This window comes from Tinamus guttatus, unplaced genomic scaffold (assembly GCF_059628265.1).
Source record: "Tinamus guttatus ecotype Peru unplaced genomic scaffold, ASM5962826v1 Tinamus_guttatus_pri_ptg000010l, whole genome shotgun sequence".
Taxonomy (NCBI): Eukaryota; Metazoa; Chordata; class Aves; order Tinamiformes; family Tinamidae; genus Tinamus; species Tinamus guttatus.
The window spans coordinates 2,833,995-2,849,431 of record NW_028288544.1 but is presented as its reverse complement, the minus strand read 5'-3'; the positions used below and the strand labels follow the sequence as shown (position 1 = coordinate 2,849,431).

Below are 15,437 nucleotides of genomic sequence, written 5' to 3'. Positions count from 1 at the left end.
TGACCTGGTACACAGCAGGATATGAGAGGATGTGTTGCACACCTACCATTGAGCTACTGTTGAAATATTGTGGTTGTGCCCACCCAAGGTGCATGCTTCTAAAGTCTGACATTGTGAGTTTGCTGGCACAGATCATGAAATACATTGTTTTAGATTTCTGTTCTCCTTACATTATAATAACAATACATACACAGTAAAGATACCCCCCATACACTGTGTTCATGTATGCATACCTGATGCCTCACTTCTGTTGAAATCTAGCTCTTTCTGACTGTGAAGGTCTTCAAATCTGGACATATTTACCTGCCAAGCCATCCAACTACAGTACAAATCTCCACACAGTCAGGTCCTGTTCTGCGATGATTAGACGACCCTAGTAATGGTGGATGTAACTGAACTGTCACTTCCAAAATTAGCATCCTATTCCAGATACATTGTAGTGTTGCTATGTGGAACTCTACAGACAAAAACAACGACAGACAAAAAATGTAACTATTTGTTTTGTGATTTGAAAAGATCTTTGCAAGTGTGACTTAATAACAGCCTGATTGAAAACTTGTTAACAAACATTAACCTATATATTGCTTACTAAGAAGTGCTTTATGTGTTCTTGTCTCTGCAGACTGAAGAAGTCCTGAAGATTGATGGAGGGCCATGCTATTCAAACAGCAGGTGTTGCTGAGACAGAAGCTCCTTGTGTTAGGCAGCCTTGCTATTGGAAGTCTCCTGTATCTAGTTGCCAGAGTTGGGAGCTTGGATAGGTAAATCATTAAGTAGCTCTTCTGCTAATTGTAGTGAGTTCAGAGTGCTTGAGGTTTTTTTTTTAAAGGGTAATTGCACAGAGTCCCAATTTTCTTATTTTATTTTATTTTTCTTTCTACTCACGTGTAGAAAAACTGTCCACTTTAGTACTGATTTTCATTGTTCTTTCTTCCCTTTTGCAGAAGAAAGTAGCATAATGGAGTTGCAGGTCATCTCTGTCAAAGTATTTCTATCTGCCCATTTGTATTCCAAATGCATTTGCACTTATTTTCAGAGAAGAAATAAAACAGCATCCAGTAAAAATGTCATTACAGTAGCTCATCTTTGACTGTGTGCATCTGTGTGTTGACCTCTAGTTTCAGCAAAACAGTTATGATGTATTTATGTATCATTTTTTCTAAATTTATGATCAAGCAATTAATGTGCTACAGTGGTAGTTAAAATTAAGTATGAGCCTGCGGAGTAGCTCGTGAAGTTTTTAATACTATTTCGCTTGAAAGATTGCTGGAGGGTTTGAGAATTTTAACAGTGTTAATTAGACAGAATTTTCTGGAGTTGAATGTGCCAGATAGATAAGTAGGTTGTCTCTGCAAGTGATTTCCTGGAGAGAAGTGGAAAATCCAAGGGATGAAATCAAGTAGTATTTAGCACTTTGGACCAGGTTAATTTCCAGATGGTTGTTGACAGCATAATAGCACTACTACCTACAAAAACAATGCTCTTTCTGGGACTTTCAAAATGACCTGGAATTGCTCTCATGGCTGATACACAAAGACGTGTTAAAAAAAAAAAAAAAAAAACCCAAACGAACAAACAAAGTTGTTTTTGTAGAAGCAAGTGAAGGATTTCCAGAAACTGGTAGACAGCTGATTAGTACCAATGGCCTATTAGCTCTTTTAATTGATGGAAAACATTACTCAAGCCCAAAACTGTGGCACAACACTGGTTGAGTAGGCAATTCATGGAAAGTTAACTAAGAACAGAATTGCTTAGTACCCATTGTTTGGTAATATCAATCTGAGGTTCCTGCATATCTTCTTCAAATGTTCAGTCCTGCTCCAAAAGAAGAGGGAGCCAGTGTGCTCAGCTAAGCATAAACATTTTAGAAATTAAGCTCAGAATTTATATCTTCCTTCCCCTGGTGGTCAAAGCATCGCTGACGCTTCAAAGGTGAAAACTTCACTGAGACTAATGTGATTCTGTAAATGGGGACAGAATTCCTTATTGGTCCCTGCAGAAATGCATCTCATGCTCTGAGGCATGAAATCTAATTAACCTTATACTATTATCTATGCTTGCATATCTACATAATTTATTGAGGGCCATAAAATTATCTAGCCACAGTATTTGACTCACTGACCTCCTGCGGCAGTGAATTCCACAGGTTTCATATATAATCTTGCCAATGGTGGTAAAATTCAGTTTTATCCTTTTGCATTATGCAGCATGAAAAATACCACACTGTTAAAAATTCCTTGATTTGGACTTGCTATGAAAGAGCGAGGAAAGCACAGATGGATTAACTAGAAAGGTACTTCTGTCCCTGTACTAGGGCACAATCCAAGCTTGTTGAATTTGTCAACAAAAGGACACTGCAAGTGGCTACAGCATGCTTTGGAATAAATGATTGTTCAGGAAGAAATCCAGATGCCTTTATGCTTTATTTATGCTGATCCAATTTGAAAAAGAAAGCTGGCAATGGCCCACATTAAATGATCTCAGATTAGGCTCTTCACCTAGAGAGTTTATTATTATTATTATTATTATTATTATTATTATTATTATTATTATTATTATCATTATTATTATTAATGATACTAAAATTATAATTATATTATTATTAATAATGCTATTATTAATAATAATATATTTTTAGGACAGAGGGAAATGACCAATAGTTTTCCTGTTACACTGAGTCATAAGACACGATAAGTAGAGCTTTCTTACAGCGGAGTCTCTGGTCCTTTGGATCCTGAGTGAATGAAGTATAGGAGCTCAAAAAAATTATGTTCTTAGGAATTCTGAGGAAATTGGAATCAGTCTTCAGGTTGCCTATTTCTTTCTATTGGCAGTACAGGGAGCCTCTGTGCCTAATGCTCTGAACTACTTTGCTGGAACCTGTCTAATAATCTTTTTCCTCTGTGATGTTTACATTGGAATCATATTAGCAAGTACTCTGGATTAGGAGAGAGTGCCAGTAGTACTGCTACTTGTCTTAAGACTGCTCAGCTGTTCCTGTTACAAAATTCTATTTTAAATGTTTTGAAATTTGCCAGCAGTAGAGATCTTTGAGATGAGTTGTTCTACCTTATTTTTTTCCAATAAGATTTGTAATAGCTTGAGAAACTGCTTGTTTCAGAAGAGTAACTTCACAGTGATGCAATGAAGGTCTTATATTCTCTTTGCAAAGGATTCTGTTATTTTAATGAAAAAAAGGCTCAGATACAAAAAAAGTTAACATACTGCAGTATAACAACTAATAATTACATCTGGGACTCATCTATGAAGAGCTAGCATCCAGCTTAGTCCCACAGCTGCCAAGGTATTCTTAAAAGATTTTTTTTATATTGCATAGTGAGAGAAAAAGAAAGAGATACAAAACCAGTATACAAAGTGAGGAGGAAGGGCTTTTAGCAACATCAATCTTTCCCTTAGGCTAGAGGGTATCTCGAGTATTTATTTACTTTTAAATTAAACCACCCTGTTTGACAAGCTGTTGTGTTACATTGAAGGCACTAACTGTCTTTTTGAGCAAAAGAGATAAAATTAGTAGAGATAGGTCTGGAACTGCCATGGTGAAATCCTTTTTGTTTGAAAACAAATAACAAATACACAGAAGGAGAGAAGAGCAGAAATAGAAAATGCAGCTTCTGCTTCTTACGTTTTTATTTGTCACCATACTTCTAAAGAGAGGCTGCCTTACCAGTCACACCACAGACTGACCAATTATACCAGTGTCACCTTGTACAAAACGCAGCTTTTTGCCTGCTTTCTTCTGTGCAGGTTTGCATCAGGGCTGCAACTGTGTCAGCCTTGGTGACTAGCTCAGGCTCTTTTACAGTAGATGACAGAAAGCAAAGGAGAAGAGAGTGGAAATTTGAGAAAAGGAATAAAAGCAGAAGCTAAGTAAGTTCTCACTACCCTTTCTGATTAATCCACAGGGCTAAACTTTATGTGAACCCAGCAATGTCATCTGGGTTGTTTCCTGAGCTCTGTCTGCATGGCATCTGGATAGTCAAGGCCGCAGTGATCTGGTCAGCCAGGGGTATCAAACTTATTTTGTCGCCACCATCCATTGTCCTAGCATCAGTGTCAAAATAGAGACCCCAATGAGCAGTGATGGATGGAAAAGTTACAAAGAAATAAATAATTCTGTCCTGAAAGTAGGTTTTGAATAATATGCAGTAAATGAGTGAGGGGCCACATGCTGAGGAACCACAATAAATACTGAATACCTAAACAGCTATTAATGAGCATTGCCCATCTGGTGTACAGGCTGAGGCAGAGGTCTTATGAAAAATAATAGCATGTGGTCATGTAATTTAAAAAACATACCATAATATAGATGCACAAAGATCTCATATTAAAATTGCCTAGGCAACCCTTGTTCTTACATATCTTTAATTTTGAATACCATAGTTCTGCAAAATTATTTTATATTTCTGTAGGATTTTGGAAGCTGTCTCTACACGGTGATTTCATCTTTAGTGTTGCATTAGACTGTATAGCGACCAAAACGCTGGGAAAGGGGAGAGAGCTTCTGCTATAGTAACAAAATGTAAACTTTTTTATTGAATTAATTCTTGCATTCAGTGATATCATACAGAAGGAGGCATATAAAAAAAGGATATAAAAAGTGGAAAATATGAAATAATTTTGGATGACTATAAAGAAATAGATCAAACATACAGGACAAAAGAAGAAAAGCTAAAGGCAAAGAAAAAAAAAGAGGTGCAGTGGGCAGATAGATAGACAAAAGATGATTATACGTGTAATACAATAAATACATATTGTTTAAAAAATCCTGTTGCTCTTTCTACACCTTGCTAATTATCCCTGATTCCAAATCTTGGTCCTTCTGATTTTCTCTCAGGGAAACCACCGGACAGCTTCTAATGAGGGAGGAGGGTAAATGTTGAGAGTCAATGTCTAGAAAGCTGAGTGTTTAATCCTTTTTATTCCTCATCACTTAAAGACTAGTTCTGGATCAAGAAGCTAATAAAGTGAGCAATGGGAACGGAAAGGATTCAGGCCAGAATACAAGAAATACTGGTAACAGAGGACTTAGATACACCATGTTTTCAGATAAAAATGGCCGAAGAAAATTAATGTTAGAATACTTAAAAAAATGCCAAAGCAATCTCATCATAATCAGTTGCATGGGAAAGAATGTAAAGTACAAGATGTCTAGAGAAGAGTACCCATAGTGACTGTGTTTGAAAAGTGCAAGGACTAACTAACTACTCAGGCAAGCGAGAGGCAAAAAAAAAAGATAGCAAAAAAAAAAAAAGAACAAATAATAAACTAATTTGCAAATATTTTAACTTTTGGCGGAATAAAGTAGAATATGAATGATACACACATTGCATTGCAATAGACTTATACTACGAACTTAAGAGATGCCCCCTGCTTAAAAATATTTCTTATGCTGTTTGCAGATTGCAGCCCCTCTGTCCCATTGATGGCCGATTTGGACCCCATGGCCAAGAGGAAATCCCTCTCCGAGCTCTGCAGTTCAAACGTGGTCTTCTCCATGAGTTTCGTAAAGGTAATGCCACAAAGGAGCAGATACGACTCCACAATCTGGTTCAGCAGCTTCCCAAGGCCATCATCATTGGCGTGCGGAAAGGAGGTACCCGAGCACTGCTGGAGATGCTGAACCTTCACCCTGCAGTGGTCAAAGCTTCTCAAGAGATTCACTTCTTTGACAATGATGAGAACTATGCCAAGGGAATTGAGTGGTACCGGAAAAAAATGCCTTTTTCTTACCCTCATCAAATAACAATTGAGAAAAGCCCTGCATATTTTATCACTGAGGAAGTACCTGAAAGGATTTACAAAATGAACTCATCTATCAAATTATTGATCATTGTCAGGGAACCCACTACAAGAGCTATTTCTGATTACACTCAGGTGCTGGAAGGGAAGGAGAGAAAGAACAAAACTTACTACAAATTTGAGAAGCTGGCTATTGATCCTAATACCTGCGAAGTGAACACTAAGTATAAGGCAGTGAGAACCAGTATCTACACAAAACATCTGGAGAGATGGTTAAAATACTTCCCAATTGAGCAGTTTCATATTGTAGATGGAGACCGACTCATTACTGAACCACTGCCAGAACTCCAGCTGGTTGAGAAGTTCCTAAATCTTCCTCCAAGGATAAGTCAGTACAATTTATACTTCAATGCCACCAGAGGGTTTTATTGCTTGCGTTTTAACATTGTCTTTAACAAGTGCCTGGCGGGTAGCAAGGGACGCATTCATCCAGAGGTGGATACCTCTGTCATTACCAAATTGCGCAAGTTTTTTCATCCTTTTAATCAAAAATTTTACCAGATCACTGGGAGGACATTTAATTGGCCCTAAACTGAATTTCATACAACATATTCTGATGCACCTGAGACATGCAATAGTGTCTCTGTTAAAATATGCACTTTTCATAGACACAGCTATCAAAGTAACTTTTTTCATGCATACCTGTACATATGCAGTGTGTGACCAAATATACAGTGGGATCAATCTTTTCTACAGAGTAGTAATTAACATAAATTTACTGTCAGCATAGTTGCATCTTTTAAGATAAAATAATAAAGGAAAAGTGATATTTAGGGAAATTAATTCAGATGCTATTAAAAGGGTCAGTGTTCCTCTTGCTTAGTAAAGTGTTTATGTGACTTACTTATTGGTCTAAGCAGAACGCTATTTTATGCCATTAAAATTGACGTCAAAACTCTGTGAAGCTGTGGGAAAGCATAATATTCAGGCTGTACTTGGTATACATGTTCCTAAAGGAATACTGACACTTTGAACAGAGCGCTGAATTTTTACAATGACAGTGGATAGTACTATTTTCTTATTATTTGAAATGAGTATCTTATCTCATACAAGCAACATTTCAGAGTTCCTGTGGTGAGTTTGCACTATTGTTTTATTGTATGGACCATAGTGTCACTTGTAGCATGTCAATCACGTGTCAAAAAAAGGTCAAATAATTTCTTCTCCTATGCTTGTGTGTTGACAAAGAGCTACATCATGTACATAGTGTACAATGTTTGTAAATACCAGTTTCGCACTAAGTAATTCTATTTTGTAAACTGAATATGGCTATTTAATTTATTGTGAAAATTAAATTTATTGTGGTATTTAAAAATGGAATGGATTAAAATTACCTATATGTGCAACTGCTTTTCACCTTTGCTTAAGTGTATTCTGATGTGGTCCCTTAGTCCAGACAAACCATGTGCATGTGTGTGCGAAAGGTTGCAAACCTGGTTTATAGACAGTTGAGAAAACTGATGTATGAGGTGAAGCTGAGTTTATTAAAAAGCTCAGCCATCTGGAAACCTGATGTAATACACACCTCAAAGAACATTATTGCTGTTCTGTTACAGCACTTCGCAATAATTAACTCCATTGCAGTTGCCCAGGAGGCTAAAGAATGACTGTAAAAGATTACTGTAACCAGGTATATCAGAAAAGCAGAACAGACATTAAAACTAAAATGACAAACAGAAACAAGATTATAAGGAGAATTATTGAGATTACATCACTGGAAACTGGTGATGTTTGAGAAGTAAAGGAAAACTCTTCTGCTACGTCTGCTTTTATTTGGTAATGTATGCATCTGCTCAGAAACAAACCACCACAGAGTTGTTATTGCTGATATAAACATATAGCTCATGTTTCCATTCAGTAAGTGACAAGAAATTAGTTCAGGAAATGGACATTTTAATGTCTTATACATTGTACATCTTAAAGATTCATAAGAAAAATAATAGAAGTGACTGAAAAATGTCTTGAAAAGAAAAGAAAAAAGAAAAGGGAAGGGAAGGGAAGGGAAGGGAAGGGAAGGGAAGGGAAGGGAAGGGAAGGGAAGGGAAGGGAAGAGAAGGGAAGGGAAGGGAAGGGAAGGGAAGGGAAGGGAAGGGAAGGGAAGGGAAGGGAAGGGAAGGGAAGGGAAGGGAAGGGAAGGGAAGGGAAGGGAAGGGAAGGGAAGGGAAGGGAAGGGAAGGGAGCATTTTAATGTATCTGAGAGGGATACAGATATGAAAGGTACCCTGGAAGGTTTGAATATTCTGAGCTATGGTGACAGAGTAGCTGGTAGCTCAGACTGTAATAAGATCAAGTTTTCCCTGTGGGCTGTTTATCTTGTTCAGTGATTTGGAAGTATCCATTTTCTAAATAAGTAATTTTTAAATCTCTTGTGAGAGATTGCTGCTTGTCTTACTGTATCTTTAATCATATGTGCTAGCATTGCAAGCGATGTGCCCCTTCTTCATGCTAATTTGGAGACTTGCCAGCACAACATGGTAGAGCATATGTGAAATTTTTTGCAGCAGTTACTCATGTCTTTTCTGTATGATAGTCACTTACCCAGCCCATGTCCGAACACAAGACTGAGCCATTTATCTCACCTACTAGTATTCAAAGAGGAAGAGGATTATCCAATTTAAAATTTGCAAGGTCATTTGGTAAGCAGGCAGATTCTAGATGTCTTTGTATGATAGCTACTGGCTTGATTTAGTCATGTCTACAATCTGTGACTGAGGGCTGAGATATATTTGCAATGAAAGAGGTAAGTTAGGCCAAAGCTACCTCTAAGCATGAGATATGCACTTGAAACTAATATCTCCCCACCTTGTCCAAAAAAAAAATCACTGGCACTGTGAACTAAAAGACACTGAGTACTCACATTCTCATTGAGGTCTGTTGGCTTTAACTCAAGTTTCCCATTTGCAAATTTGGAGACACCTGACTAAATTTAAGAGATTCCTTAGATAAATCTAGTTCAAAAAATGCACAAAGGAATGGTAAGGAGTAGAAGGGGAGTAAAGTGGGACTGAAGTCACTGCAATATATTAAGAGGTTTATAGAAGCAGGATGTTGATTCACTATCACTGAAACTTCAGCACAACGTCCTTGAGTCTTTTTGAGATTAGCTAGCAAAGAGAAAATACAAAAACTGATTCTTAATGCGCAGACCAAACAAATCACCCAAAACACACTCTTAGGATAATGGGGATTGTGCTGCAGTATTCATAATTGTTTGGAGAAGCTCTGACCCTATGGTATTTACCTCTTCAAGACCAATTTGTGAAGAATTAATTTTCTCCACTTTGCTTTGCTTCCAAGATATGGGTGAATCATTTCTATTCAAATTGATCTTGAGTGTTCAGACTGGCATTAGTGCTCTTAGCTTGGGTTTATGATTGCAACATGATGCACAGTTATATGAAGTTGCAGCTGTTAACTATGGCATTCAAGTTCTCTAATGGCATTGTATCATTCATATTTTCTGTATGCAAAAATTGCAGGCTTCAGAGCTCTGGTAAATGTTTGGATTAAATCTTCTAATATTTCTGTGCATTTTTATCAGATTGTCCCAGCTGCTATTTAAACTCAATAGGACAACAATTTGTACCATAAAAGAATATGAAAGCTGAATTCAAAATTGTATTTTCAGAAATCAGCAAATAGATAGCTAAAAGCTGCCATTTGGAGATTACTGATTGACTTACCTTCAATGCCTTCTACTGCCTTTTCTTTAGGAAATCAGAGTGAGTATAATGAAAAGATATATTTGCCGTTATTCAAACACTTTGTTTTTCACCACAATATCTAAGAATTCAAGAGACAAATTTTTTTTTGTAGCAATATATTTCATTATACTATCTCAAGATCTCCCTCTGCCAGCAACATTCTTGTTGAACACTGCACATCGGCTCAGTGTCACACACACCACAGAGAAGGCTAAACCAACCACAAGCTGGTCTAAGCAGTGTTCAGACTCGAGGTATGGAAGCATTGCTGTTCATGTGCTTATTGTCTGCCTAGTTGACTTAGTTCATTTGGAGAACCCATGGGAGTGTTGGCAGTCCTCTGACTGGAGAAGATATGGATATAGCTCTGAAAAACTTTTCTTTTTCTCATCCTGGATACCCTCAGCAGTGATGTAGATTGGCAGGGGGTATAATAATACAGATTCCATGGCAGGTAAACTTTCCAGAAAAGACAATTTAATGATTTTTTATCCAAAAAGCTCACTGTGAGAAATGTCTTCTGCATGCCATCCTCTGCAGCAAGGCCCTGAGGAATAGTCACCACTAAATGCACATAAACTTGGGCAATATAGCCATGAAAATCTGTTTCATTGATGCATATTATTTGCAGTACTACATTACATTAACATTTGCCTTTATTGGACATATGCCTTAGCGATATATCCAAAATGTGTGGGCTGATAAGTGAATGCAAAAGATCCATAACTGAGCAGGTGGGTTAAAGGTTTAACTTACTTACATTAACTTTGCAGTCCTTCTGACTTGAGTTATACGTAAGACGAAAGCAGAGATTATGATCTGAAGAAAACAAAAAAGTTAGTTAACCCACAAAATCATGCCAGTAAAATTTCAGAGGGACTTTCTTCCCCCTTTCTCCATATACCTTGAGATATTAGTAAATCTTGTTGAAATCATGGCTTAGCAAGTTAGATCACCTTCTGAATAATCAAATTTTAGCAATAATAAGAAAATAAAATTCTTCTAAAATATTGGGAACTGGTCAACGATTTTGAAACAAAGTTTTGAAACACCTCAAGCTTTACTGCATAAATGTGCATGTACCCATTCAAGCTGCTAAACTCAGAAAATTCATGACTTACAGGCTTTTCTGAATTCCACAACTCTCTTCCAAGACATTATCAGTTTGATAGAATAAATTCATTGTTAAACTGAGTTTATTCCTGTATCTAAATCTCATAGTGAAGTCACTGAATCCAGCTACTTTGCAGATATGATTTCACAAATGCAAATGATTTATCTCCTATGCAGCAGGGCTGAATGCTCTGCAAAGGGCATTTGCTTGAGGTTTAACTGATATAACTCACTGAAGTTTTATCAGCACTGGAGACTGCTCTAGCAGTAATATATTACTTAGATTAATGTTCTGCTTCCTTGGAGAAGGTCAAAGACAAACCCATCACTGGAAAAGATTTTTAATACTCACTCAAAGAAGGTCAAGGCCCAGCTTCTTCTATAGCAGTTAATGTTAGAGCAGTGATTATCCAGAACCATCATTTGTTAATGACAGTTTTACAAATAACTGCTGTTGCCTTTTTTGGTGTGAGTCATTAGCAAGTTCACAAATTACTCTTCTTCACCAAAAACAAACAAACAAACAAAAACAACAGAATTTGTTAAAATCAGATACACAGTTGTTTTGCTTGTAAAAAATAGATTGGAAGCTGGGTGTTTAAGTGCCTTAAATTCCCATGGCATTTTAAGTCAATCCATGAATGACAGAGGTAGGCTCTAATGCCTGTCAAGGTCCCGACCTTCCTGAAAAATGTCCTCTTTCCTCTTCTCTTATGCTTACCTGGTCCTTCCACACCCAACTGTTTCAGTTCACTAAGCAAGAAAATAACTAACCTAAACTGAAAAAGTGAGTAACATCAGAAAGGCTACACTCACTCAGAGAAAAGTTATCTTCAAAATAGGATCTGTCACAAGCAATAGCGCAATGTATAAAGACAGAAAGTATGAACACATTTCTGAGTTCCAACAGTTTGTAATCATGAGACTTCTTCAATGAGAATGTGCAGTCTTCATATTTAGTAGCATTAAGTGACTTTCTCTTCCATGCACTTGTCCAGAAATACCTTTAGGCCCTTGCCAAGGTGTTTCAGAGCAACAATCTAATTCCTTACAACTTATGAATTTGCAATAAGAGATGTGTAAAATGAATTAGATAAGTTTGGGTAGTACCTTTTTAAATCCGATGATAAATATAATGATATGATAATGGAAGTTTTATTTTCCCATTTACCTCATTTAGCAAATATTATGGCATGCTTTATGAGTTTCTTCAAAAACAATTGCCAGAAGCCTTTAATCTTACTGGTGACCCCTGAGAGAACTCGGTCCTAGATTTGTAAAAGATTGCAGGAATAGAATAAACATTTATAAATTTGACTTTTTGAATTGCTTATTTGCTGATAAAAGAATTCTATCTGAACAATTTTAAAAGATTTTTCACTTGTAACCAAGGCTTCACATACTACAAGGCTTCAAATACTAAAAATGTAAATGTGTCTAAATTGGGGCCTTCAAAGAGTGTTTTACTGCTGTAAGTGCTGCACCTGACTGTAATTGTGCTGTACCTTGTTAAACATTTGTTTTTGTACTTGTCATCTCCAAAGAGACTCACTGGCTGCTGGTCTACAGTGTTGTTAGTCTTCTGTCATTTAAAAAATAATAATTTACAGTGGAGAAAAAAAAAAAAAAAGACTTCCAAACACTAGTAGCATAGAACTAATGCATCTCAGATTGCAAAAATTGCCAAATAAGTGCCTAATTTCACTACTGAAGGCCCATGAATGTTACTAAAATTGTGACAGGTCCAGGCTAAATATCATTTCTAGCTATGATTCCTTTTGCCTTTGCTTACAGCCTTCTTATATATTTTTACTGGCTGATTACTTCTGACAAATCTGTTTTTAAAATCCTGATCCACACTCTGACAACTCTGGGACAGACAGTATAAATCTACCTTCAGTACTAACAAGTATCACTAACTACATTTAGAGATTTTCAGTCCTTTTTGGAACAGTGTGACCCATGAGAGTCGAGCCTTTAGAAAACATCCATGATTTATCAATTTGAATAGCAGCCTTTGTCCTAGGGGCTGAAGTGATGAGCACAAGGAAGGCACAGAAAAGGCTAGAACACCCCTGTACATCTGCTGTAGTGTGCTCAGCATATGGTAAGAAAAATTACCTGCTGTTCAGAGATCCCTGTTAAAACCGGTAGTGTAGCACGACTTCAGCAGCTGATGTTGGCCAAACTACTTGACTCTTTTCAGCTCATATCAAGCTTATTTTCAGGTGATCTTTCACTCTATTCAACTTAATTTCATTTATGAACTTTTCTTATATGGTGCACAGAGAGTCACTGCTGTCATGGAAGTCCCTGAAATACATATCTTGTGAGATATGTAAAGAAACATCAGTGTAAGCTGTCACAGACATTGCAACTGGGACTGCAATGTAGCATTCTGCCACCCAGAATATGAGTCTGTTGGTGTCTTTGCATTTAGCTTGTTGCCTCTAATAATTTTAAAAATAATCTCCTCCCACCAGCAGTGGTCAGTACTTCTGAAGGTTAATGTCTCTGTGAGAGGTTCTGGTTATTGAGCAAAATTTATGCAAAATATGAAATACCTATATTTTGAAAAGAATGCTGTCCTTTTATACCATACATATACTATATATAGGGAATGTACTTTATCATATATGACAAGGAAACAATGCCACTTCAAATCATCTGATGTTATGCCTAAGGCTGAGTAAATAAACAAAATAAAGATGACAGACTCACACACATCTTACTCCTGGCCTTAATTGCAGACAACTGTTTTTCAATATATGAGGCCTTTGCCATCCAATTCCTTCACTGATTTTTTACTGATGAAAGACCTTCCACTTCGCTGAACTGTGAAGGCATCAATTCTATTCCAAACCCACAGAGACTTGGAAGAATTAATTTACAATTCCCTACTATATGAAAAAAGTGATAGATGTTTAGTAAGAGATAGGACTAGCCATGTCATCATTACCAACTTCATCTTCAAAAAAATTGTTCCAGCTGTTACAAACCTTCTGTGCAACACTACAAATAACAAAGCTTAGAAACATAAAAAAAAATATTTATATTGGATGACTCTGGTGGATCACAGTGCCTTGTAGTTGCCCAGAAGGTTGGTGAACTGAAACCATTATTTGTCTTTAAAAAGTCTTAAATTTTGTCTTTTTGTCTTTAAGTAAACTGTATTTTAAGAAAGGAAAACCTCCGGCTTTTTTATGCGTTGAAAGGGCTGATCTGCCTCAATATTTATTGTTATTGTTGTTGTTTATGTTTTGAGGGGCTTTTCATAAAAAGAAAATACTAAGGGCAAGGTCTTCTAAGAGGTAGCCACCTCTCATGTAATTATCATTGACATCAATAGTAACTAGCAGTGCCTATTCTAAAATATGAATAGGTATTGTTAAACCTTCAGGCTCCTTTAAATCAGTTTGCTCTGGAGGCTCACAGAATTAGCTGGAGAAGGAACTTTCATCCACATTACTTAGAAAAAGTGCTTGACAGCATTTATGTCCTGGAAAATACGTTTGCCACCTGCACGAGTATGGTCTACTCTGCTATAATCACCTGCTGATCTATCAGCTGATAACAAATCAAGAAGAAATAGAGCAGCAACTTATATAGGTTATTTTATATTTGAGATCCCAGGAAATTTTTCCTTTGCAAATCTACATGGACTTTATTCTGAAATGCTGCAAATTGATGCTGAGTATATCACAATTGCCATGTTCCCTTATAGTTATAATATTCTGATATATATATATATATATATATATATATATATATATATATATACAGAATATAGCTACTCAGTAGTCCAGTCAAGCCCTGAATCCACCTAAACACTCTAGGTTCCTAATTTTCCTCTAGCTTTTCCTAGCTTTTCAAAGAATTAGAATAGCAATGACACAAAATACTAAGTTACTTGATTAACAAAAGTAGCAACAATGCATTTTATTTTGCATAAAAGAGTTAGTGATCATGAGAACAGGCTAGAAAGGCAGGGGTCTTCTCTTCCTAGTTGAAAAGTGCTCTGACATACATTTAAAGGCTCATCCTACTTAGCTGTTGCATGGATAGGATATTCTACAAAGAGTCAAGATAAGCACTTAAATTTCCCCAAATTAAGGAAACTCTGGAAGTTAGCCATCAATTTGAGCAAGTGCAAGACATGGGCACTGGTGAAGCAGGATCACATTCTGTGAATGTATGCTAGGCTTATTCAGTGCTCTTATGTCTTCTACTCCCTTCTCAGGGAAAGTTTAACTGATTGATGCCATGAAGGGATAAGAGACTATACTGGTATTTTCAGCATGGACTGTATTGATTGCCAAATCATTAGAAAGCACATTTCCTTATACAAGGTAAGGGAAACCTAATCACCTACTTCTGGATTACAAATTCCACAAGGTGGTAACAAAATTTAGACATTACGGAAGTAAGTCATAGCCACACCAAATGTCTAGCCTCTAGAATATAAATAAATAAATAAATATTGTGACACCAAACTATAGGCCTGCAAGCTAACAGTCAACTTTGGACCTTTTAAGTTTAAAAACAACATGGCAGTCTTCAGTGAAACTACAGCTACTATTATCTCAAGAGATATGAGATCAAGTACTCTCTAATATCACACCTCTGAATAGCCAACTATAGGGCTGACAATATTTGCTCACACGGCATGGGGAAAGCTTAAATACTTAAATACAATCGACTCAGATGATCAAGAGGAAGAACTACTCTGTTATCTACCAAGCAATCTTCAAAGCTAGCATGCTTTATGAAAAAAAAAAAAAGCATTAGAGCTTATTTGAG

The 15,437-nt window shown here is 36.7% G+C and overlaps 1 protein-coding gene across 3 annotated transcripts in view; it reads left to right on the top strand.

Moving 5' to 3' along the window:
- Window positions 1-7,166, top strand: part of HS3ST5 (heparan sulfate-glucosamine 3-sulfotransferase 5) — a 186,623-nt gene extending 179,457 nt beyond the window's left edge. For all 3 annotated transcript variants that reach the window (XM_088522727.1, XM_088522720.1, XM_088522723.1), the window contains exons 3-4: window positions 623-761; window positions 5,421-7,166. In XM_088522727.1, coding sequence (XP_088378853.1) covers window positions 655-761; window positions 5,421-6,351 — 1,038 coding nt within the window. In that variant the 5' untranslated portion in view covers window positions 623-654 and the 3' untranslated portion in view covers window positions 6,352-7,166. The remainder of the gene's footprint in view (window positions 1-622; window positions 762-5,420) is intronic.
- The last annotated feature ends 8,271 nt before the right edge of the window (window positions 7,167-15,437 follow it).